The sequence below is a fragment of the Nannospalax galili genome, unplaced genomic scaffold, assembly GCF_000622305.1.
Source record: "Nannospalax galili isolate Female #2095 unplaced genomic scaffold, S.galili_v1.0 scaffold180, whole genome shotgun sequence".
Lineage (NCBI taxonomy): Eukaryota > Metazoa > Chordata > Mammalia > Rodentia > Spalacidae > Nannospalax > Nannospalax galili.
The window spans coordinates 3,951,239-3,975,310 of NW_008348199.1; the positions used below are offsets into that span (position 1 = coordinate 3,951,239).

The 24,072-nt window shown below is 50.5% G+C and overlaps 4 protein-coding genes across 10 annotated transcripts in view; 2 read left to right on the forward strand and 2 right to left on the reverse strand.

Moving 5' to 3' along the window:
- Positions 1-559: 559 nt before the first annotated feature.
- On the forward strand, positions 560-11,679 carry Ndufa6 (NADH:ubiquinone oxidoreductase subunit A6). Its single transcript, XM_008844774.3, has 3 exons — positions 560-735; positions 10,483-10,598; positions 11,486-11,679. The coding sequence occupies exons 1-3, from the start codon at positions 597-599 to the stop codon at positions 11,615-11,617; spliced, it is 387 nt and encodes a 128-aa protein (XP_008842996.1). The 5' UTR covers positions 560-596; the 3' UTR covers positions 11,618-11,679.
- Positions 11,680-13,026: 1,347 nt separating this feature from the next.
- Smdt1 (single-pass membrane protein with aspartate rich tail 1) lies at positions 13,027-16,280 on the reverse strand. The gene is made up of 3 exons (XM_008844775.3): positions 16,017-16,280; positions 14,586-14,726; positions 13,027-13,257 (listed from the first exon to the last, which is right to left on the reverse strand). The coding sequence occupies exons 1-2, from the start codon at positions 16,200-16,202 to the stop codon at positions 14,589-14,591; spliced, it is 324 nt and encodes a 107-aa protein (XP_008842997.1). The 5' UTR covers positions 16,203-16,280; the 3' UTR covers positions 13,027-13,257; positions 14,586-14,588.
- Positions 16,281-16,500: 220 nt separating this feature from the next.
- Pheta2 (PH domain containing endocytic trafficking adaptor 2) lies at positions 16,501-23,491 on the reverse strand. Of its 6 annotated transcripts, none has more exons than XM_029569156.1 (3): positions 23,423-23,474; positions 20,335-20,421; positions 16,501-19,396 (listed from the first exon to the last, which is right to left on the reverse strand). In XM_029569156.1, the coding sequence occupies exon 3, from the start codon at positions 19,190-19,192 to the stop codon at positions 18,419-18,421; it is 774 nt and encodes a 257-aa protein (XP_029425016.1). In that variant the 5' UTR covers positions 19,193-19,396; positions 20,335-20,421; positions 23,423-23,474; the 3' UTR covers positions 16,501-18,418. The 6 variants fall into 6 exon arrangements, with proteins under 6 accessions (XP_029425016.1, XP_008842999.1, XP_017656537.1 ...); XM_008844777.3 differs by lacking the exon at positions 23,423-23,474 and adding an exon at positions 21,357-21,668; XM_017801048.2 differs by lacking the exon at positions 23,423-23,474 and adding an exon at positions 21,357-21,668 and having other exon boundaries at positions 20,308-20,421.
- A 108-nt stretch (positions 23,492-23,599) lies between these two features.
- Positions 23,600-24,072, forward strand: part of Naga (alpha-N-acetylgalactosaminidase) — a 10,501-nt gene continuing 10,028 nt past the window's right edge. Inside the window, exon 1 of one of the 2 annotated variants that reach the window (XM_008844779.3) lies at positions 23,600-23,647. The gene's annotated coding sequence lies outside the window, so the exon portion shown is untranslated. The remainder of the gene's footprint in view (positions 23,648-24,072) is intronic. The other variant, XM_008844778.3, reaches the window with a different exon arrangement.

Sequence of the window (24,072 nt, forward strand, 5' to 3'; positions counted from 1 at the left end):
ATTTAAGGTACCTTCCAGCTTCAAAATTCTGAGTTGCTTTGAGAAATTCATGATTTGTGATGTAAAATTCCTTGCCTACATCGGAGCTGATTGGACGAGTTGTGTACTATGGAAGCTAAGGCAGGGTGATCAGGAGGAGAAGGCCAGCCTGGGCTACACGGCCAGGCCCTGTCTCAAAACACAACCACACCAGTAATAAATAAAATAAAATAAAAATAAATTAAATATACACATGCGCAGTACGTGGAGCAGTGTACACCGCTACCGCGTCATCTCTGAGCCCGCCTTGCGCGAGCAGACAGCAGGTCCTTAGAAGTCGTGCTGGGTCAGAGCCCCGGACCCACCACCGACAGAAGACTCGACGCTGCGCCCCCTGGCGGCGCCACCGTTGGAGGCCCCAATGGCTTGCCACAGAGGCGAATGCGCATGCGCGTCCCCGAGCGGCAGAGGCTTCCAGCCAATCAGAGAGCTCCGGCGCCGTCCTCCCGCCCACTCGTGGAGCAGGAAGAGGGAGGCGGGGCGTCCTGTCCAGAGCGAGCCCCCCACGCCCGCGTTGAGGAGGGCGGGGCGACTGGGGGGGGGGCTTCCTTGGCAAGATGGCGGCCGAAGGGCTGCGCCGGGCTGCGAGTGCAGCCAGCATCTCTGTGAAGCCGGTATTCAGCCGGGACATGAACGAAGCCAGGCGGAGGGTGCGCGAGCTCTACCGCGCGTGGTATCGGGAGGTGCCGAGCACTGGTGAGCGCAGCGGCGCACGCGGGGCCATCAGCGCCTGCCTAGGGCGCACGGGCCAAGCAGAGGTCACCGACTTGGGCAGGGAGGAGGGTCACCGCACCTGGGCTGCTTCGGAGCGCGTCGGTGCCCGCGTGATCCGGTCCCCATCCACAGCCCTGGGGGGTGGACAGGCCGCGGCTGTCCGAGAGTCTGTCCCCGTGGCCGCGACAGCCACAGTAGCCGAAGGAGTGGAGCGGTCACGCAGTCCCCACGCTGGAGGGCAGACCCGACCGGAAAAGGGAAGTGACTCTCCCGAAGCCATCCGGTAGCTCAGCCTTTGGAGACCAGGCTCCGAGGTGGCCCCTAGTCCTCCCTGGCCTTGCGCCCTAGCCCTCTGGTCCTAGTTAGTCTTCTCCTGCGGTCCTCCTGCCCGGCCGCCCGCTACTGCAGACTCCTGTTCCCTTACGTGGCTGGGAACTTAACGTGTTCCCCTGAAGGACTGGTATGTGAGCTCCCAGAATGCAGTTATCTCAGCATCTTCCCCAGTGCCGTCTGGATTTTATGTGTATGTGTGTGTTGCCTGCATGTATGTAGATGCACCCATGTTGTGCAATGCTCATGGAGATCAGAAGAGGAGGACGGAACCCCTGGACTAGAACCCAGGTGCTCTGCCATAGCAGCCAGCGTTAACTGCTGAGCCATCTCTCCAGTCCTGTCTGGATTTTTTAAAAGGGTGAATGGGTGAGTCAAAGATCGTACAACTATCAGGGACTTTTTTTTTTTTTGCCAGTGAGAGCACCGTGGCCCACCCTAGAACGGGCCAGAGACACAGCAGACTATGACTAGGAGCCTGTACTTTCCTCCAGGTTCTGCCCTTTATTAACTGTGTGACCTTGAATAAGATTTTCCTATTCTGTGAAATGGGCATACTGTCTTCTTCGGGGAGTTAAATAAGCGACTGTCTGATAAAAGTGCTTAGAACAGGGCCTGACAGTTAAAAGTATTAGTTGCTGCTATTTATTTTTTTTAATGTGCTTGAGTGTATTGCCTGCATGTGTGTAAATGCACACGTGTCCTGCAGTGCCCGTGGAGGTCAGGAGAGGCTGTCACATTCCCTGGAACTGAAGTTAGGAACAGATGTTAACTGCCATGTGGGTGCTGGGAATCAAAGCCGGGTATTCTGCAAGAGCAGCCAGTGATCTCGACTGCTGAGCCATCTCTCCAGCCCTTGACTGTATTTTTGAGCTAGGATTTTACTAAACCGTCCAAACTGACCAGGAATGTACTGTGTAGCAACAGGCTGGTCTTGTGCTTTAGCCTCCTGAGTCCTGGGATTGTAGGCATGCACCACCATACCTGGTTAGCTGGTAAATGGCACACCTAAGGACTAATGGCCAGGCTGGAAACCTGGGGCTCATTTTATATTCCCTTCTGCCCATCCTCAATGACGATATGGGTAACAGTCCACTGACTAATAGCCATGTTCCTTTATTCCTGCTCACTACAGGGCAGATCCTTGGTGGAGCATTCTGTCCCATCTCATTATAACTCCTTAACAACCTTGAGGTGGATGTTGTCATGGTCTCTATTCATTTGGGGTGGGGTTGGGGAACTGACCTGAGTCTTGAAAAGGTAAAACTGATGATGGCTCAAGACCCCAAAGCTGGGCTCCAGACCCAGGTCCAGTCATCCTCAGAGCCAAGTGTATGGTGCTAAAGGGCTCAAGCTGTATAGCCAGGCAGCCTGAGGGAGCATCTGCTCTGCCTGTGCTGTGCAACCTGGAGCAAGTCAGAGTGGCTGTATGCCCCCATCTAACAATGGTAATGTGCCTCACAGAATTGTGGGAAAGGTCACCCAGCATATGTCAGCTGTTCTGATCCTCCACGTCATGGTGCCCGTGTCATAGCGCCCATGTTACTTCCCTTTCTTCTCTCTGGGCTCAGCACATCACCTTCTACTCTGGGTCACTTGAGGCAGCCTTTCCCTGCCCTGCTCCTCATGCCTGTGCCACTTAAGAGTCATTTTCCCACTAGATCCTGGCAGCCTTCGCTGAACAGAGCATCACCTGGTCAGGGCTGCACCCCCAGCTGCTTTTGTATTTTTGTTCTTGATAGAATTTTCACTATGTAGCCTAGGCTGGGCCTCAGGCCCTTGATCCTTCAGCCAATGCTGGGATCATGGGCATGTGCCAGCATGCCTGGCTAGTTCTATAGATCAGAATGGACATGTTACAAGAATGGCCACAGCACAAAGGATTGTCAGATGAACTGTTGTGCCCAGTTCGTGAGACCCCCAAAGACCACCAAGGAGCCAACTGATGCAAATACCCAAGGGTTCCTTTATTGTTACAAGCTTAAGTTTGGGCCCACTCTGTCATCGACTCAGCGGATCTCAGATGTGAGACCCCTTGCTTTGGGAGACAGGTTTTTATAGGTTTATTTCAGCAAGTTCAGCAAGTAGGGGAGTAGGGGGTCTCCAGCCTGGCAAGCATCTGATTGGTTGCAGCCCAGTGACAAACCATAAACTGCTGGCTTCAGGAAATCTGAAAAGACATCTGGACTTTTAGTACTTTCCTGTCCCTGGTTAATTGACCATTGGTGGGGGAGTTGTTCTCTATCCGTTCCAAGTATTGTGGTTTTTCTTGGAACAGGGCCCAGGGCTGGGTCAGTATTATGGAGGTTTTATACAAGATGGAGTCACTCCGGTCTCTCATTCCCCCATCTGACTAGTACCTTGGGGGCCCAATCATGGGTGCTCCCTCATCTCATGTTCTTCCTCACCCAGACTCTGGAGGTACTGATAGTAGGTTCGCATTACCATAGCTCCCAGCCACTCTTTTATAAAAGCTACAAATTTATTTAAAATGCAAGGCCCAAAAGTCAAGAGCATAATCAGAATGAGGAGGGGTCTGAGTAAGGTTGAAATCAAAGTGGTCAACCAAGGGGGGCTATTGAACCAGGATTCAAAATATCCTTGTTTAGCCCTATATTCGTTCTCTCTTCAAGCCAGACTTTAGCTAACCTTGGCCAGGGATTCTTTGATGACCCCAGAGTGATCTACATAAAAACACTCTTCCTTAAGGGTAGCACAGAGGCCTCCCTGCTGTAAGAGCAACAAGTCTAGGCCTCTCCTATTCTGCAGAACCATTTCTGCCAAGGAGGTTAGGGATTCTTGTAGATGGGAAATAGACTTTTCTAAGTTCTGGATGTCCATGTCTATTGCAGCCTCTAAGGCTATGGTAGTTTTGGCTTTGTAAGATCAAGGCTGAAATTCCTATACCTGCTCCTGCCAGTCCCAATCCCAGAAGAACGGATAGAGTGATGGCAGTAACAACTTCTCTTTCCTGGTGATTACAGCGAAGGGGTCCTTGCCTGGTCAGGGCCCTATTTATATCCTGGTCTGAGTTATAAATAATTCTACGGATTAGTTGTACTAGAACACAAAAATCTGATGATTGATTAAGAACTTTAGAATGGACACATGGGGTTAATCCTGAAGTACATGCCCACCATCCTTGATCTGGTGGTAGCAAGTATGAGTTATTGGCCAGCACTGGCAGAGTCTGGTTGCATAGGGCAGTGTACTCATGAGGGGGCATGCCTAGACATAGACCTCATCCTGAAACATCTTATAGCGTAAGCCTGATTCCTTCCTCCTGAGCCCATCTACAGCTGCCTTAGTCCAGCACTAGGGTGGTGTTTCCTATGAATGCAATCCCCTCATAGTATGGGGGCCTCGATTAATAACATAACCAGCATGATGAGGTGAGGTCTGGCCTGGTATCATTGAGTACCTGGTAAGTCTGGACCATTAATGACCAAAGCGGGTCAGTGTTGCGTATAGGAAGGCCATGGCTTCCTTCTGGGAGGATCAGCTTCCCTTCTGCTGACCTCCACCATCTCTCCAGGCATTGGGTCCTCGGCAGTCCCTTTATCCATTTCAGGTCCTCCCCAGTGCATTTGGGCTTTTCAGGGAGGTTTGGGTCACCTGGGTCAATTAGTGTGGTGACCAAGGGCTGCTGTGGTTGACAAGATTGATTCTGGGGTGACCTTTAAAACAGCACCTGATCCCAAGGGGACTGAATGGGTCTGGTACTGAGGAACTCTTACTGTCAATTGAATAGAGAATAAAGTCCCTGGATCTGGTTCAGTCCAGCCCACATAGAGTCTCATTCCCCAAATTTTTCCTGCTTCCCAGCCGGTGGCTCTCTTGCCTTCTTCAGTAAAACTAATATTGAGCCTACCATTTTTATGAGGCTTAGTGGGTATTGGTTGCTCCCGTGTTACCTCAATAAGATCTCCTCCCTGGGGGTCCATCATATGTGTCCCGTTGTTTCACAGCCCCAGCGAGCACAATAAGTAGCACTATCCTCTCCACACCTGTTTCTCTGGGACTTGTATTTTGGAGTTCCAGGCCCTGAGCAAACATAGAACCAGCCTGGTTTTCTGTATGGGCCTGGAGAGTTAGTTAGAGCATGAGGACGTGCGCCTCCCTTAGCATTGATATCAAAGAAAGCATCTAAACGGGAGTGCAGAGTTGGGAACCAAGTAGCCGGAGGGTCAGCTGGCCGTACATGTGTGTGGTAGATCCACGATGCTACACCATCCACTTTGAGGGCTGTGGGGGTGGTCAGTAGGATGACACAGGGCCCCTTCCACCATGGCTCTAAGGATCCTTGCTGATGCCTCTTAACATAGACCCAGTCACCGGGTTGATATCCATGAGGTTCTGGAGGGGGTCATGTCTCATAAAGAGCACGTAGTTTAGGCTGTACATGTTTATGGGACCATTGGACTCCCCTGAGGTCATTCAACGGGTCCCAATCTTTAAATTCAGTAATCTCTTCTGCCTGGAGGTTGGGAATAATGGGAGGGGGCACTCCAAACATGATCTCGAAGGGGGTTAATCCCATCTGGTAAGGGGAGTTATGTACTCGATAGAGTGTGAATGGAAGGGGAGTCACCCAGTCACTGCCAGTCTCTAAGGTCAATTTAGTTAAGGTCTCTTTCAGAGTTCTATTCATTCTCTCTACCTGTCCTGAACTCTGGGATCTATAAGCACAATATAGTTTCCAATCAATCCCCAGAACTGTGGCCAGACTCTGACTTGCCTTGGACACAAAAGCTGGTCCATTTTCTGACCCTATCATCTGTGGAAAGCCGTACCTGGGGAGGATGTCGTCCAACAGGTTTTTTGCCACCATTTGAGCTGTTTTATGTTTAGTAGGGAAGGCTTCAGTCCATCCTGAAAAAGTATCTACAAAGACCAGCAAGTAACAGTATCCGTACCTGCCAGGTTTTACCTCAGTGAAATCCATTTCCCAATGGTTTTCTCCCTCGAAGTCTGATTCCCGGGTTTCTAATATTTAGCACCACATTAGTGAGTTAGCAAGCTTTACAGCCATTGACAATGTCTTTAATCTTTAAATTAGCCTCCTTGGTTTTACTTCGGCATGTCAAATTAAGGCCTGCATCCTCTTGATGCCCATGTGGGAAGAACGGTGTATTTTTGCCAACATTTGTTTTTTTAATTTTGGGGAGAGGATCAGCTTCCCTTCTGCTGACCTTCACCATCCTTTCAGGCATTGGGTCCTCAGCAGTCCCTTTATCCATTTTAGGTCCTCCCTGGTGTATTTGGGCTTTTCGGGGAGGTTTGGGTCATCTGGGTCAATTAGTGTGGTGACCAAGATTGTGTTAATTTGGAGGGCAGCTTGTTTAGCTGCATGGTCCACTTGATTGTTTCCTTGGGAAATCGTATCATCCCCTTTTCTGATGACCTGGACAGTGGATAATTGTCAATTTTTTGGCAGCCAGAGAGCCTTTAGTAATAGCAATGTTAGGATTTCTTATTTTTGACAGTCTTTCCCTCTGCCATTAATAAGCCCCGTTCCTGATATATTGCCCCATGAACGTGCACGGTGGCAAAGGCATATCGGCTGTCCGTATACACATTAAGCTTTTTGTCCTTTCCCAATACCAGCGCCTTAGTTAGGGCAATAAGTTCAGCCTTTTGGGCCGAAGTGCCAGTCGGCAGACGCTCTACCCAAATGATGCTGGTTAATGATACTACAGTTGTCCCTGCATCTCTTGCCGTCCTGGACAAAACTGCTCCCGTCAGTGACAGTGAACCAGGTTACTTCAGCATCAGATAACGGGGTATCTCTCAAATCTGACCAGGTACCGTGGACATGGGCCAGGATTCCGGCACAGTCATACAGGGGGGGCATCCAACTCTGGGTCCAGCAAGAGCGTGGCTGGATTCAGGGTAACTGGTACCTGGAAGGTGATTCTAGCAGGATTAAGAAGTAATGCCTGCTAATGGGTTATATGGGCATTACTTAGCCATCTGTCCAGAGGCTGCTTTAAAACTCCTTCAATTGCATGTGGTGTGATGGTCAAGTTCTGGCCCAAAGTCAGTTTGTCAGCATCTTTTACCAGTAGTGCTTCTTTAAGTATATAGCCCAAGTATTGGTCCTGTTGTTTGCATACTTGGGCCTTTTTAGCAGAAGCGCAATAGCCCAGGCTTCCCGTCTGCAACAGGCATTCTGTGCTGTCCCTGCAAACCTCTTGGCTGTCTGCCACCACAAGTAGGTCATCCACATACTGCAAGAAACTCCTTTCCCCAATGCTATCTGTCTCAGACGCCTCCGCCAGTCCTCTGGATCTGCAGTGGCAGCCAGCAGGATCCTTGCCAGTCCTTGTTCTGCCTTCTTTCTGCCTTTATCTGTTTTTATTCTCTCCACTATCCCTATAATTGTACACTTTCTTGGCCACAGTTATTAAATCCCTTAAGCTCTTTTCACCCAGTCTCTCTACTCGTTGGAGATTTTCTTTATATCCAGAGCCAACTGGTTAACAAAAGCCATGGCCACTGCCGCTATAGTATCTTTGGCCTCTGGGTCTAATGGAGTGTACCTGCAGAAGGCATCCATTATTCGCTCCAAGAACACAGCTGGGCTTTCATTTAGTTCCTGACTAGTATCGTATACCTGTGCCAAATTGGTTAGCCTATGAGCAGCCACTTTGAGACCTGCCAACAGAGCCTGGTGGTAAACCAGAAGCCTCCCCTTACCTTCTGCAGTATTATAATCACAATCAGGCCAGGTCAGTGGATAGGCAGCATCAATCAGTTTCAGGTCAGTAGTAGAGACACCAGTATTGCCAGGAATTAATGTCCGAGCTTCTGTTTGGATATGTTCCCTGTGGTAAACAGGACCTGTAATAATTTATTACAGTCATCCCAAGTGGGTTGGTGTGTGAATAAGACAGTTTCTAATAAATTAATATGCTCCTTGGGATTTTCAGAAAAAGGGAGCATTCTGGGTTCTCCAGTTGTAAAGGTCACTAGTGGCAAATGGCCAATAGTGATAGGGACGGCAGCTCCAAGGGGTAGAACAGTAGTCCCCTAGTCCCCTGAGCCTGTCCCCCTGTGCCTGTGAAGAACCTGGTACTGGGGTGCCAGTTCTGGTGGGGATACCTCCTGTGGAGGAGGTGGATAAGGAGAGAGGGAGGAAAAGTTAGATCTTCTGTGCTGCCCTGTAAGACAGGGTACAGCGACGGTGCTAATGGTTTGGTTTCAGACTTAGGTGCTTTCTGGGTTGTCATTTTCCGTTCTGCAGCCGTCAGTGCCTCAGTTTTCTGTAAAGGAAGAAACTTGACCCAAGGAGGGGAGTTATTGACTAAATCTCCCGAGACCACTATGTATGATATTTGATCCAAGTGTCCCATACGTGGTTGAAGAATAATTTTCTCAACCATGTTAATGACAGCAGGATCAAAGGTCCCCTCCAAGGGCCATCCCATGTTGAATGTGGGCCATTCAGACCTGCAGAAAGTAATTAGTTTATCCTTCCTGACAACAACAGAGAGGTTATGGGCTCAAATCTTAACCTCTCCAAAATGTGCAAGAACGAGGTCCGGGGTGTAGAAGGAGTCTGTCCCATCGCATCTGTCTCAGTCACAGAGAAACCGACAACCAAAGACAAAACAGAGAGCCAGAAAGACACGCAGAAGGCCAAGTAGCAAATTCCCCCGCTCATGTGGAAGAAAAACTGAAAGTAGGACAGTGGCAAACTGCTGTACTGTGGGAGTGACCCGCCTTATCCTTTCACAGAAATCAAGAGTCCAGGGCCCTCCATCCCCTCTCCCAGGGTCTGGAACGTCTTCCAGACCTCCGTGGTCACAGTCATCCAGCGCATCCGCTCCAACCGCTCCTGACCACGCTGTTCACAAGTTTGCCTCGAGGCTCAGAACAAAAGCTGGGACAGACACAGACAGGCACAACTAGAAGCAGGCACTTACTGGCTGGCCAGGAACCCTCTGGTTCGGGGTTCCTGGGGGGGTCTTGGGGATCCCAGACAAGCCCCCAAGATATTGTGCCTAGTTCATGAGACCCCCAAAGACAACCAAGGAGCTGACTGATGCAAATACCCAAGGTTTCCTTTATTGTTACAAGCTTAAGCTTGGGCCCACTCTGTCACCGACTCAGCGGATCTCAGATGTGAGACCCCTTGCTTTGGGAGACAGGTTTTTATAGGTTTATTTCAGTAAGTAGGGGAGTAGGGGGTCTCCAGCCTGGCAAGCATCTGATTGGTTGCAGCTCAGTGACAAACCATAAACTGCTGGCTTCAGGAAATCTGAAAAGACACCTGGACTTTTAGTACTTTCCTGTCCCTGGTTAATTGACCGTTGGTGGGGGAGTTGTTCTCTATCCGTTCCAAGTATTGTGGTTTTTCTTGGAACAGGGCCCAGGGCTGGGTCAGTCCTGTGGAGGTTTTATACAAGATGGAGTCACTCAGGTCTCTCAGAACATACTGCCATCCTTACAAATCTTGCTATGCTGTCTCCTTAGCCTGGCATGCCTCTGTCACCCTGGCCTTCATCTAGCACTTAGGGACCTTCTGAATCCCTAATGTCATCATCCTTGATGTCATTAAAATCTACTGAAGTCTGGGTATCAAGGTAAAAATGACTAAAACTTTGTTTTCTTTTGTAACCACGTGCTCCTCACGTGGCACCTAGCCCAGGAAGCAGAGCTGAGTATACACGTTTGCAGTCACAGATGACTGTGTCCAGTCAGAATTTAGAGCCTAGAGAAGTGAAGCTACATCTCAGACCTCTCTCCTCCCACAGGTCACCCAATCATTCAATTAAAGCCTTCCCTTGTCACACAGACCCTCCGCTCCCAAATTCATGTCGTACTTAGAACTGACCCTACAGTATTTTACATTAACTTCATCTCTGTCATCTTACTTTGCTATTATTTTCCACAGAAAAATAATACTGTAGGGCTATTCCTTGGTAGAGCCTTGCCCAACCTGAGAAGGACCCTAGATTCTATCCCCAAACCACTCCCCTCCCCCAAAAAAAACAACAGGTAGGAACACTGGCATGTACCTGTAGTCCAAGCTACTCAGGAAGGTGAGTTCCGGGCTGAGCAACTTAACAAGCCCTGTATAATTAGTAATTAAGAAGTAAATAATGCTAACATATATGGAGAGCTATTACCATAAGCATTTTCTATCTCACGGGACCCTCATAACAGCTCTAGAACGAGGTATTACTGCTTTCATTTCAGGCTCAGACAGCAAGTTTTTAGTTTGTGTGGATCACAGACATCCTGAAGCACCAGGCTCAGCATGAGCTGCTGTTCAAAAGAATGAGCCTACTTGTCGTGTTCAGTGTGCATGCATTGCAGTGTACATGCATTGACTTCATCCTAAAGATGTGCTTAAACGGTCTAATTTCTACCCTGAATCATGTTTCTCTCTAGTGCACTTATTCCAGCTGGATATCACCGTCAAACAGGGACGAGATAAAGTCCGAGAAATGTTTGTGAAGAATGCCCATGTGACAGACCCTAGGGTGGTTGATCTTCTGGTCATTAAGGTAACTGACCCTCCCTAGCCAGCTTAAAAGATCAACCAACTTGTCCTGTGCTCCTGAATCTTCTCAGTTGAATAATGTCTCCCATAGTCCCATATTTAAAAAGCAACTATTGACTCAGTAACTATAGCTGTTTCGGTCAAAGTAGTTAAACTTGGAGATCACTGTTTTTAAGACAGAGTCTATGTTGCCTAGGCTGGAACTCACAGTCCGCCTCCAAATAAGACTGTAAGATAATTGAAGGGAAAATCTACTGGGGCTTGGGTTTCATTTGGGGGGAGCATTTACCACAGCACATATGTGAAGGTCAGAAGGTAGGAGTAAGTTCTTTCCTTCCACCATGTGGGTTCCAGAGATCAAACTCAGGTTGCCTTTCCCCTCTAGAGCAATCTTGCCAGCCCAGGCCTGCATTTTATAATTTAACAGTGTAAAGGAAAAAGTTGGGTGCTTGTGGAATTCCATCCTGGAAGTTGCTGTTACCTGTACCCAGCTACTGGAAAAGGCAGGCAGGATGGCTGTGGGTCTGGTATAAATAAGGTCACATTGTGGGCTGTGTGTCCCAGGCCAGTCATGCTGCATTAGTCATGCTTCAGTGTGGACTAGTGAATACCATGGAAGAACTGAATGAGAAACATTAAGTTAAACCAACCAGGTTATTGCAGTCATGGGGACCTGGATGTCTCCTTCCAGTACCTGTTAACCAGTTATACTTGAAAGGCTTCAGTTTATTCAGCCCCACCCACATCTTCCAAATGCAGAAACTTGTCTTAGAACAGGTACTTGTCCAAAGTCATTAACAAGTCAGTACCAAGGAGAAATAGAGTACTGGACTGTAGCACTGCTCGTTCAGTTTGACGCTTGGACTGACTACCTCTCCCTCACTTGTGCAGGGAAAGATGGAGCTGGAGGAAACCATTAAAGTGTGGAAGCAGCGGACACATGTTATGCGGTTCTTCCATGAAACAGAAACACCAAGGCCAAAGGATTTCCTATCCAAGTTCTACGCTGGCCATGACCCATGAAGTCACTCAATGGAAAGGTGCATGTGATATTTATTTTAGAGTTCAAATAAACTCATTATTTGCAAATAAACTCATTATTTGATGGCTGTTTTGTGGTAAGACTGCATTGGTAAATTTTTTTTCTGGGGTCTCTCATTTCTTACCCAAGTAAGTGGGGTCTTAGTACCCACACCATCTGTTCATTCCATTTTCTTCAAGTGTGCTTGCTATTTGCTGTCAATTAGTCTGTCAGATCCTTGCATGTCAGTAAGCCGAAAGGGAGGAGGCTGTCCAGGGACTGTCACAGTAACTATAAGGCTGGATTACTTTGTTAACTTCGGTTTTTGTTACTTTGTTGTATTTATTTCACAGCTTCCATGATTGGGCACCACAGTGTCAGGGCACAGGTTATCCAAATGAGCTGGTTCTTCCTATCAGAGGGGCTAGAGCAGCACTATTAGAGCAGGTTCAGAAGTGGAACTGATGAGGTAGACTGGCTCCCCTGGAAAATGGGTACTCCAAGGCCTAGAACTTCTTAGAACTGTTCCTTCAAATGAAATTAACTTCTTACTCACTGGGCATGCTCTTGGGGCATGACTATTTAATGCAAACAGAGAACAAAAATAGTACTACTTTTGCACATTTGTTTTTGAAACAGGATCTCATGTAGCCCAGGATGGCTGCAAACTCACTGTTAATAATGACCTTGAACTACTGATGCTCTTGCCTCTACTTCCCAAGTGTAGCTCTAAATATCAGGAGACTGTTGCTCAGGTTCAAGAGCTGATCTCTTTGCTTTGGGTGGTGGGTCTTCACTGTTTTCTTCTCTGGATAGTCCCAAGTGCTGAAAAAGGAGTTCAGTCTCTAGTCTAACCACAGAGTAATCACTTCTCAACACCAGAGATGCTCTTATTGTGCTTTCACCCAAGAAACCCAAGTTTTGCAAGATTACTCTAGCGATATGTAGTAGGAGCTCCTCATGATTGGCACATGGTAACCAGCCAAGCTTGAGCTTTAGTTACCTGTGTAGCTTTGAGGGACGTTTCTTTCCAGCTTTTGTAAATTATTTAAAAAGGGTCTCAGGGCTAAAGATGGCTCAGCAGTTAAAAGCACTTGTAGAAGACCCTAGTTTTGCTCCCAGCACCCACATTAGTGGGCTCACAACCACCTGTAACTCCAACTCCTGGGGGAACTGACACCTCTGGCCTCCAAGAATGTACAAACTCATGGGCATGCCCATACACACACACACACACAATTTAAAGTAAGTCTTTTCTAAAAATAAGTTTGAGGCCCTCTTAATCACAATTGTGAACCCATAGCAGCCCGGGGAATCCTGGACTCTCTTAACACAGATATTTCTTGATTCACGAAGAGAGCAGAGACAAAAACTGCAACAACCCAAGCCTGCTGGGGTGCAGAAACAGCAATTTTTCAGTAATAAGTCATGTTTATTATGTTATTCATAATTTGATTGCTTGTCATTTCCTGTGCTCAGTGGACAGCACATTTGAGGGAAACTCCCAAGGCGCAGGGTTCTGGGTGGTGGTCATAGGCCACAAAGGCGGCAAGGCTGAGGGCTTTCAGCTGGTGGGGAAGGAGCTGAGAGTGTCACCATTTCTTCTGGTAGTGCTTTCTCCTTTCTGTAGTTCCTCCATGCTCTGAAAGAAAGGGAAGCATCAGGTGGGTTTCAGTTTGGGGGGAGGGGCCTCCAACACACCACGTAGTCAAGGAAGACCTTGAACTTCTGTTGCTGTCTTCACCTCCTCAGTGCTCCAATTATTAGTGTGTACCACCAGGCATGGGACATGCTTTTGCTTTGTCTGAGGTGGTCTTGTGTTGAGCCTGGCTGGTTACCATGTGCCAATTCTGAGACTATCCTTGAACTCTGTTTCTACTTCCTCAGTGCTGGGATTATAGTATTGCCATACCAAGCTTTAGCAGTGGCCACTTTCAAACAGGATAAAGGAGATGTCATCAAAGTCTTTGAAGGAGGGGTATAGTGAAAAGAACCCTGGACCCCGGGATATACTTGGGGGTGGGTACAAATGAGACTAATTCAAGAAATTATGACTCTGGGGGCTGGAGAGATGACTCAGTGGTTAAAGACATGTACTACTCTTGCAGAGGATCCAAGTTTGGAGTTCAGTTTCCAGTACCTACATCAAGTGACTCATAACCACCTCAACTCCAGCTCCAGGGATCTGACTCTTCTGGCCTCTTTGTGTACAAACCCATACTCACATAAACATTTATACAAATAATTAAAAATCTCAGGTGAGCTGGGTATGGTGGCACACACCTTTAGTCCCAGTCCCAGCACTCGGGAGGCAGAGGCAGGAGGATCTCTGTGAGTTCAAAGCCAGCCTGGTCTATATAGCAAGTTCCAGGCCAGCTGGGGCTACAGGGAGACCCTGTCTCAAAAAGACAAAAAACAAACAAAAATCATACTGAGGACTTGCCAGTTTCTCTTAATTTTTATTTGTGTATGGTATGTGTGAGTTTATGCCATGTGTTGTGTGGGCACCTGCAGAGTCCAGAAGGGGGTGTTGAATCCCCTCCCTGGAGCTGGAGTTACAGGCATTGTGAGCTGACCAGCCTGGGTGTTAGGAACCAAACCCAGGTCCTCTGCAAAAGCAGCAAGTACTCTCAACCACTCTCAGCCATTTCTCCAGACCCCTTTCCAGTTTCTAAGTTATAGTGTGGAGCTGCTAAAATGAAGCTGATAACAGTGTCATCAAGAAAATACGAGTTGAACGAATGAAGGTACATCCAGGGCAACAGAAAGGCTGGCTTGGATCTTAACTTGGTTGTAAGAGCTATCAGTGAACCTGTAAGACCAATTATCCCCACCTGACACAGGAGACAGCAAAGTACAAAGTCTCAACTGGGTCAATTCGTTTCTGCTCCTACTAGGCCAGACTATCATGGATCAGATGGCCCACTCCGCTTCCTGTTCCTGTCTGTGTAAGGGAATGCCAAGTCTTACCTGTTAATCATCATCGTCGTCATCCTCTGGGACAAAGATGTCATGCTCCTCAAGTAGAGCAGCGAAGTTCTTGCTAATGAGCGTCCCAACATAGAGAAAGGGGATCACAATGGAAAACACACGGAGAAGGCCGAAAGACATCTGCAGAGAGTTAGAGTGGTGCTGGGGGCTGGGTCCAGAGGCTGGATCTCATGCCCTGGCCCTCAAGGACACTTCCTCCAGTGGACCCCAGACACCCATAAACCACTTGATTTTAATCTTCAGAAAAATTCAAAACAAGAAAAAAAGAGACAAAGTGTTGTGAGCATCAAAATGAGTACCAGAAAGAAAAGCACACGACTAAATTAGAGAACAACTAAAAGTAGGGCACAGCCAGTTAGCTACCTGCAAATACAGAGGGCTGGACTGTGGTCAGCTCTACACATAGAAAGGTCAATTACAAAAAGATGTGCAGCGAAGGGATCGTCAACACAGTTCTTTAACTGGCTCCTTGCTGCCCGAGAAATTTTATTTCACATTAAACTTTAGGAACATGTATGTTTGAAAAGTGAGTATGTCTTTACACTAAAAAGACTGGAGGGATGGTCAGAAAAGTTTCACTAGTATTTCCTCGAATTTTGTGGAGGATATATACATGTATATATGCTTATGTGTACATATACATACGTATATATATGCATATGTGTGTGTATAAGGCTGCTGCACCTTCCTCCTTGCTGTGAAACCAGACTGCAGTCAGTTGTTAGAACAATTTAGACTAGCTCTAAAAGAATTCTTTGGTTTGCCTCCACATATCCCTGCAGTCAAAAAGCACACCTTTGGTATAAGACACCTTCCATATTAGAAAGACCCAAGGATACGGAGGGCAAGTGACAGCATTCACTGGCGGAAAAATCAGGACCTGGTCAAGAAACCCGGATGCCAAGACGACTCCGCTGCCAGGCCGGCTTCACAGCTCCGCCCGGATTAATTTGTAAACTCCTAAAGATGCCCTGCACACTTCTCAGAACTGAAGGTCTGTGGCGTCTCTCCACCCTCTTCCCACATCCCCTCCCTCTCTAGTTAGTATCTAACTTCCTCATTCCCTTTACCCTCCATTATTTTATTCCATTAACTCTGTAACAGAGATTGCACGACTTGTATAAGCTCCACACGCAAAGCCCAGTCTTCTGGCCCCTGGGGGCGGTCACGACATCCCCCACCGTATGACCCAGCCAAGTCAGCCGCTGCCCTGCAGCTGCGGTCTCCGGGGGGTACTTCCTCCCACCCCGCAAATCTGCAACCCAATAGCGTAAGACTTGTCGTAGGTCCGCGTCCAGTCTGTGCCAACCCCGTGATTGGCCTCTACTCCTGTCAATCAACACAGGCCCCACGCACGCCCTACAACGATTGGCTCCGACCTCTCCGCCCCGCCCCCGGGCCGTCACTCACTTTCACGGGTTTGGGCAAAATGGCGCCGCTGCGGGTGGCGATGACTGACCTCGACGGTACCAGGCTCCACCCTGAGCTGCCCCTCATGGTGGACACAGCGCCACCATTCCGCCCTCCCGGCACGCTCCGGTGAGCCCCGGGGCCGAAGGCTGCCATCGCCAACCGGCGAACCGCTCCGGACGCCATCGCCAGCTCCGCCCCTCACCGGGCTCCGCACCCCGGCCGCCCCGTGCCGCCCTCGAGTGCGCAGCCCCAAGTCTCGTGAGATTTGACGTACACACAAAGCGCAGCGCTCGCGCGTTCTCAGTGCCCAGCTAAGCGGAAGCTCTGGGCACCCGCCTTCTTGGTGACGTCACGGGGATGCCACCGCCCCACTCGCCTGTCCTCCCGGGCTTCGGTGGGTGGGGCTGTGAGTCCGGGGCTCTCACTATGGAGCCGCTACTTGATCTCTGAAAGACGGGAAATAAATATGAAGGATCCGAAATGAGAAACGACAAACTTTAGTGTTTGGATGTATAAAAAACAGTTACAATAAAAAGTTCACAAAGGCCTATGTCCATGAGTCTATGCAAGAGGTGCAGCCGGCTCCGGACCCCGAGAGTCTAAGCTACTGTGCAGCAGGCTGCAAGACAGGCGACCTCACTCAGATGCTACCCTGGGATACTGACTTAGCAGCTCCATCTCCCGATTCACTTGTGAAAACATTGTAATAACTAAAATGAGTAATTGTTTAGGTGTCATGTAGCCCATGCTGGCCTTGAACTTATGGAGCTGATGATGACCTTGAACTGTTCTTCCCACCTCCATAAATAACATTTTTTAAACATTTACTGTTTTTGTTTGCCTGGTTTTCGAGACAGGGTCTCATGTAGTCTAGGCTGTCCAGAAACTCACCGTGTAGTCAAGGATGACTCTGGAGTCCCGCTTCTGCCTCCACCATCTTTGCTACCACACCCTGCAACTTTACTGTTCAAATTGCACGAAAACATTGTAACAGCCAGATGTGATAGCATACCTTCCTCACCAGGCCCTGCTGGGACTCTGTCTCAGAAAGGAAAGAAACCAAGCTGGGTGCGATAGCCTACGTCTATAATCCCAGCATTTGGGAGGCTGAGACAGGAGGATTGCCCAAAGTTCTAGGTCAGCATGAACTATGAGACCTGTCTCAAAAAAATACAAACTAAAAACCATAACGATTTAAGAACCAAACTACTATAACAGCAAGAAAGGTAGCAAAGGCATCTGTGTATATAATCAAGGGCAGTGGGCAGTGGGGCTACAAGCAGGGTTAAGCATGCTGGGCACAGAACAGGTCCTGACCCTGAACAACATACAACTAAACCCCCTAATGACAAGAGTTTCATCCTTAGGCCTAGATGGGTTTTGTTCAGGCTGCCCAAGGCTCCAGATAGGAAAAGGGAGGCTAGGAAGGGGCAGAGTTTGTTTGGGAAGGGGGCATCTCTGATCAAGCCCTGCATCTTCCCACAGCCACTGTCACTACATCCATAAGGGGGACAGGTGGGCCTGGCTTCTGACTCTGGATTTAGACATTTTGCCTCCTAGAATAGGGAAAAACATATGGCATGGTGCCGGGGACAGTAGCAATGAGGATTCCTGGCACCAGTCTTGGGGAACAAGCAGGCCTGTGGCAGAACCCCTAAGTGTTTTCACTCAGTTTTGAAAGCAGGAACACCTTTGTGGAGGCCTAGCCAGAGAAGAGATTATCAAGGGTACCAGGAACTTCATGTCTAAGTGTTTAGAGTGCCCAGATCTAAGAACCAAACCAATAAACTGATTTTCCCAAGGGAAGCCACCCTGCCTTCCCATTTGGCAGCCCCAGGAGCTGGCTGCTGAGGACAGAGTACATACAGGGCTTCTGCTGACTTATAAAAGCTACCAGCCCCTCCAGCAATGTCCAACACCATCTGCTGGCAGGGTGGCAGGGGAGAGAAGAAATCCTCTTTACTGGCTGACAGTTCTCTCCTCCAAAGGGCCCTGCCTGGACAGTCAGTGTCAGCCCTCAGGCTAGTCCTGCAGTCAGCCTCTGGCATTTAGAAGCACAAGACTTCCTGTGTTGGAAATTATGACAGAGTGTTGTGTACAGAAGGTAATATAGCCCCTTCCTTTGTTTCATTATGTCCCCAGAGAAAAGGGCAGCCCAGTGAGGTCAGGACTTGTGGATGTTGTACGAACCACCTGTCTTCTCAGGGCCTCTAGAAATAAAGAGATCAGAAGTTGTGATTCCTCAGTCCACTCCAGAAACAGGGGAGGATCTTGAAGTTGGACAGAGACCCCCACACACACCCAAAGCAAACTAGAAAGCAAATAAACATTTAACTCCTGAAGAACTGGCCCTGATGTCCCGACCAGCAGGACAGGGTCATGGCTCAGAAGGTCCGGGGTCAAGGCCTATCCTGCTGCTTGAATCCTGACTGGCTCTCCCCGGCCCTCTGCTGCCACCTTCGCTTCAGCTCCGAGATCTCCTGCCCATACCAGTCATGCAGGGTAGAGAAACAGGAGGTCTCGGGGGACACGGGGCTCTGCCCCCTGTTTAGAAGGAGGCTGGCAGGGCCCTGAAACTCAACCAAATCCCGTCCTGTTGGCCTGCTGACCCTTTCTTCAACAGAGCTGATGGGGCTGCAGTCCCTGGGGAAAAGGTGGCCATTCTCAGAGCCTGGAGTCCAGCAGTCAGGAGCCTGAGGCTTGCGGCAGCTGGCACTGGCCTTCTGGGATGCACAGCGATGCAAGGCCAGGCTCTGGCGGGCATCCTGCAACTGGCTCTCCAGTTCTCGCACCACCAGCCGCATGTAGCCAAAGCTAGCTCGGGACAGCGCCTTTACCCAGGCTTCCTGGGCAGCTTGCCCATCTGCTGCCAGCAGGTGTGGGCGCACTCCAGGGGCATCAAATCGAATGGCGAAGGCAAACTCCTCTGGCACGGGAGCCTCAGCCAGCTCCACCGTGCAGCCCTCCAACACCACCAGGCTCAGTGGGGCCTGGCTTTCTCTACTCTCAAAGGAGAATAGTAGGTTGCCTTTGAGGACAAACCAGCATCTTCGGCCAGTACCACTGGGGGTGGGTGGGGTCCCTGGTCCCCCCCAAGTGCGCAGGAAGCCAGTTTGGTCGGCTGGGGAATTGCTCAGCGCATAATGGGCCACGCTCCTCTTGTTCAGCTTCATGGCTCACATGAGCGCTTTAAGGTGGAAAGCCGGCGGTCCTTGTAGGAAAGGCCCTGGCTCAGGAGGACACCTGTGGCCCAGTCTTGTGGCTCTTACTGACTGGCTGTGTCCGTGAGGCTCTCAGACTTCACAAGGAGATGAGTCTCTCTGCCTTTTCTCTTGAAGGTCATGTGAGGGCCACAAAGAAAAAGGGACATCAAAAGACTGTAACAGAAAGGATAATGGTTGTATCACAAGAGGAGAAAGCCAGGAGTGGTGGCACACACCTTTAATCCCAGCACTTGGGAGGCAGAGGCAGGTGGATCTCTGTGAGTTCAAGGCCAGCCTGATCTACATAATGAGTTCCAGGCCAGCTGGGGCTACAGGGAGACCCCGTCTCAAAAAAAAAAAAAAAAAAAAAAAGAGGCGAAATGGCAGAACCTTGGCATGGCTTTTTATTTAAGACAGAATCTCATGTAGCCCAGGCTGTCCTTGAACTCACTATGTAGCCAAGGATGGCCTTGAGCTTCTGCTCCAACTGTCTCTACCTCCCAAGTGCTAGGATTACAGGCCTGCCACCATGTTCAGTTAATGCAGCACTGAGGGTTTCATGCACACTAAGCAGGCAGCTATGCTACATCCCCAGCCCTTTTTGCTGTTGTTTTGAGACAGGGTCACACTGTAGCCCTGGCTAACCTTGTATTGCTATTGACATGGTTTTTTAAAACCCAAAGAAATAAGATCCAGCTGGGACGAAAGGGATCTCAAGCCCAAAGAAACTACTGTGCTTCACAGCCATCCCTAACATGGGGGCTTCCCACTCCAAGACTGTGGTCAAGCCCTCCTGGGTCTCTACAGGCCTCTCAGCAGTGTCAATCACTGAGAACCTGAAGATTTCAGGGCCCGGTGGCGGCTGGGGAGGGGCAGACCAGTGAGGGGTCAGATGGGGACCTACCCTGTAAACTAATGTGGTATGCTCTAGGGTGCACTGAGGACAATCACACCCACCAAATGCCAGTGTACTAAGGAACTGGGCACTAGATCCCACTGACATCCTCGCTCAAGGAAAAATGAGCCCAGAGTGCTGACAAGAGACCTGCCCAGGGCGATGCAGCTGGTCTCACATTCACTCACACCTTCTGTCTTGTGGGTGACACACTCACCCACAGCTGTGAACAGCAGAGTTCACACAGGGCGAATGGGGGCCTCTCCTCTGGTCACAAGGTTCAGTCACATGATTCCCAGGCAGCCTGCAAAAACAGTTCTCAAAGGATGAGAATTCCTGCTCCACCTTTGGGGCCCAGTGACACTTCAGTCTCCAGGAGGAAGTCCTCACTCACCCTGTTTAATACCCCCTCCACTCATCCCACAGGTCAGGCACCTAAGAGCAGTCTTGACTTGGACTGTTCAGTCCTAACTGTGGCCCCCAGAGGCTAGGCAGTTAAGTGCCCTCAAATTATCCTGCCTTCCCTTTCAGCACTTGTCACCTCAATATTTGTTCTTTAAGTCACCTAATTGAAGAAACCTGGCCTGATTGCCTTACCCAAAGTGGCCTGATCTAAGGTCAACTGGCCATTTCTGGCTTTGCCGCCTTCACCCCAGTGTACATTTATGTACCATGGCCCGACCCATTCGAGAGATATCTAAGGTAGAATGGGCCTGGCCGCCCAACAACCCCCAATAATCAGCCCTGTGCAAGGCTGGGGAACCCTCAGGAAGTGTGTGCTCAACGCATGAGAATACATCACTGGACAAAACTAAGACCCCGCCCTCCTGGGATCTGCATGCCAGGGGGAGAGACACGCTATAGGCAAACACAATTAAATAAGTAAGAAATGAGTAAAGCAGTGAGTGATGAAACTGCAGCCAGTATGCAGGCCGGGAAGGGGAAGCGCTGGGGAGACAAGCGAACAGGCCCGGCAAGAGGGAGGGCGGGTAGCGGGCCCGGGTGTAGCCGGGCTGGGAGGGGACCGTGCAGGGGAGCGCAGGGGCTCCCAGGGCGCACCGGTCTGCAGTGGTGCGCGGCTGGGGCTGGGGGCGCCTCTGTCTCCCGTGGTTCCTCCCAGTGTCCCCGAACCCGAGGTTGTCGCCCAGGCTCTTCCCGCCACGTCCCGCGGCCACGCCCTCCCCGGCCTCCTCGTCCTCCCGAGCCACCTCCTCCCGGAGCCCGCCCGGCCGCTCTCACCTCCAGCCCCGGTTCCTTGCGGCGGCGCCCGGATCCCGCTCCGGACCCCGGGCCTCCGCTCAGGTCCGCGAACGTGGCTGCGGGAGCCCGGAGACCCCGCCCGGGCGGCTCGAGTTACCGCCCCGGCCTCTCCCCGCCCAGTACCTCTCTAAGGCTCGGAATCCGCGAAGCCGCCTGGGGATGCACATGGGAGGGAAACTGAGGTCCAGGAGGATGCAGACCGGCCTGAACCACAGAACTCGTCCGTGGAGGGGGCGGCTTCAAACCCGGGCCTCCCAGCTCAGGTTATCCATAGGCCTCCCATCCAGACCAACTACTGGAGAATTCACAGTCTTCTTGCCCCTTAAGTCGCACTCCCCACCCACCCCCCTCGGTTCTGCACAGCCCGCAAAGCCCAGTTCAGCTTCTCAGCTAGGTCCTTAGGGCATCTCTGCCTCTGGAGAGCCTCTATTACAACTGCTATATCCCCAGCTGGTCTGTAACCCACCGGTGGTCCCCAGGCTCTACCAGGAACAGGTCCACCCATACGCCTGCAGTGAAGACTGTGAGATCACAAGGACAGGAGGCTGGGGGTTCCCAGAGGCCCTGGAAGCCAAGTGCCTTCAAATGGCTGCTGGTGAACTTGTGGGTTCCCACCTCAGAGCCCTTCCACCTCACCCTACCCCAGCTTGGCCTCAGGGCTCCTTCACATCATTTAGGCTCTGTCTGAGGTCCCCTCCCTGACCTCACAATGTAAAGTAGCGTGTTCGTGGGTTGCTATCACAGTTCTGGGTTCTATTCCATTTTAGCACTAGCCACTGTGATAAACTTCCTTACACTGTGTTTTATTTTTGGCGGTGATTGTGGTGGTTTTTGAAACAGGGTCTCCTGTAGCCCCAGCTGACCTGGAACTCAATCTGTAGACCAGGCTGGCCTGGATGTCACAGAGATCCTCCTGCCTCTGCCTCCCGAGAGTTAGGATTAAAGGCCTGGCTCTACACTTAGTTTTGCTCAGTGTTTCCTTCAGTATATTTTATTCAATTAATAGTATAAGCTACTCGATGTGTTACGAGGTTTTGATTGTGTGGGGAAACAGAACAGATAAGGAAGACTGGGAATTGTGAGGGTTGAGGAGGTTGCGGTTTTAAACAGAAAGGTCCTGCAGGCTGGCTGTGTTTGCCGGTGGGGTGCGGGTGGGGGACAATGCGAAGGGTGAGAGCAGGAAGTGGGGTCCGGTGGAGAGTGGGGCTTAGGAAATCTGTTACTCCAAGCTAAGAAAGTTTCCATCATAGGGCTTGGGGAGAGGAGTAACCTGAGCTGGGTTTTCAAGGTTTGCTTTGGCAGGAGGAAGCAGGAGGCCAGGGAGGAGCTGCCAATCATCCAGGCAAGCTGTGAAGGGATGGAGTCCGGCAATGATAGAAGAGGGATGGCGGTGAAAGGCCGAGGGCGCAGGGTTTCTGGAGGATTGCAGGTGAAGGCAGAGGAAAAGAGAAGGCAGGGAGGTTTGGGGTGAAGCCCCCACAAGTCGGCTTGCCTTTACCTAGAAGGTGGCAGGTGTTCCCTTGGGGGCCGGTTCTGACTGCAATCTGGTGATTATCCATGAGGAGGCGCACAGAATAGTGTTTGACACCTAGCAAATGCTCAATAAATACTTCAGTGTCGGGAGAGATGGTTAAGAGCACTGGCTGCTCTTGCAGAGGACCCAGGTTCGGTTCCCAGCACCCACATGGCGGCTAACAACCGTCCATAACTCCAGTTCCAAGGGAATCCAACGCCCTCTTCTCACCTCCCGCGCGCGGGTATTTCACCACACAGGTGCGTTTACACACTGCTGGGCAATACACTCATACACATAAAAATAAAATATTTAAATACATGCTTGAATGAATAAGAGAAGGAGCTTGGGGAGTGCGTGGGCGGACAGAAACTAAGGTGTCAAATGGAGGAGGCCCAGGTTTGCTTTTTCTCCATCCAGACAATTCATCTCCAACTACCCTTTGGGGGATGGGTCAAGGACCATGTTTCCGGGCCGTGTCGCGTTTCGTTTTAACAAAGCCTCAGTGGGTTATCACCACCCGGACACTCACCGAGCACCTCCGGGTGCCAGGGCACCAGCGTGGCCACTTAACTCGCCTCGGGAGCGCAGGGAGCGCCAGGCCACGTGGGCGGGGCTTAGGAAGCTCGTGGAGGCGGTCGTTCCGGAAGAGTTGCCCAGCGATGCTCCGCCCCCCGGGGGGTGCGCTCTCGGTGCGTCCTGTGACTGGGCTGCTGGGGCTCGCGAGTCCGGAGCGCACGCCGGGCTGGGCGCGCAGGTGGGTAAGCGCGGAGCGCAGTTGGTAGGCCTGCGATCCCGGAGGGCGGAGGCCGACAACCGGACCGGAGGACTCCCGAGCCCAGTGGGGCCCAGCGCCTCCCTTCTTCCTGGGTATCCTCCGGCCAGCCTCTGCCCGCTTCGGGCCCTGGCCTGGCAGACGGACGTCTTTGAGTGAGGTCGGACGGCCTAGACACCTTGTATTTCTTTCTTGGTTTTGTTTTTGTTTGAGACAGTCTCCCTGTAGCCCCAGCTGGCCTGGAACTCGCAGCGTAGACCAGGCTAGCCTCAAATTCACAGAGATCCGCCTGCCTCTGCCTCCCCCAGTGGTGGGATAAAGGCGTGCGCCTCTGCGCTCTGCGACACTTTTAAAACGTTTCTAAAGGATGAGCCCAGCCTCCTAGAAGCGTTGGCGGGGGGGGGGGG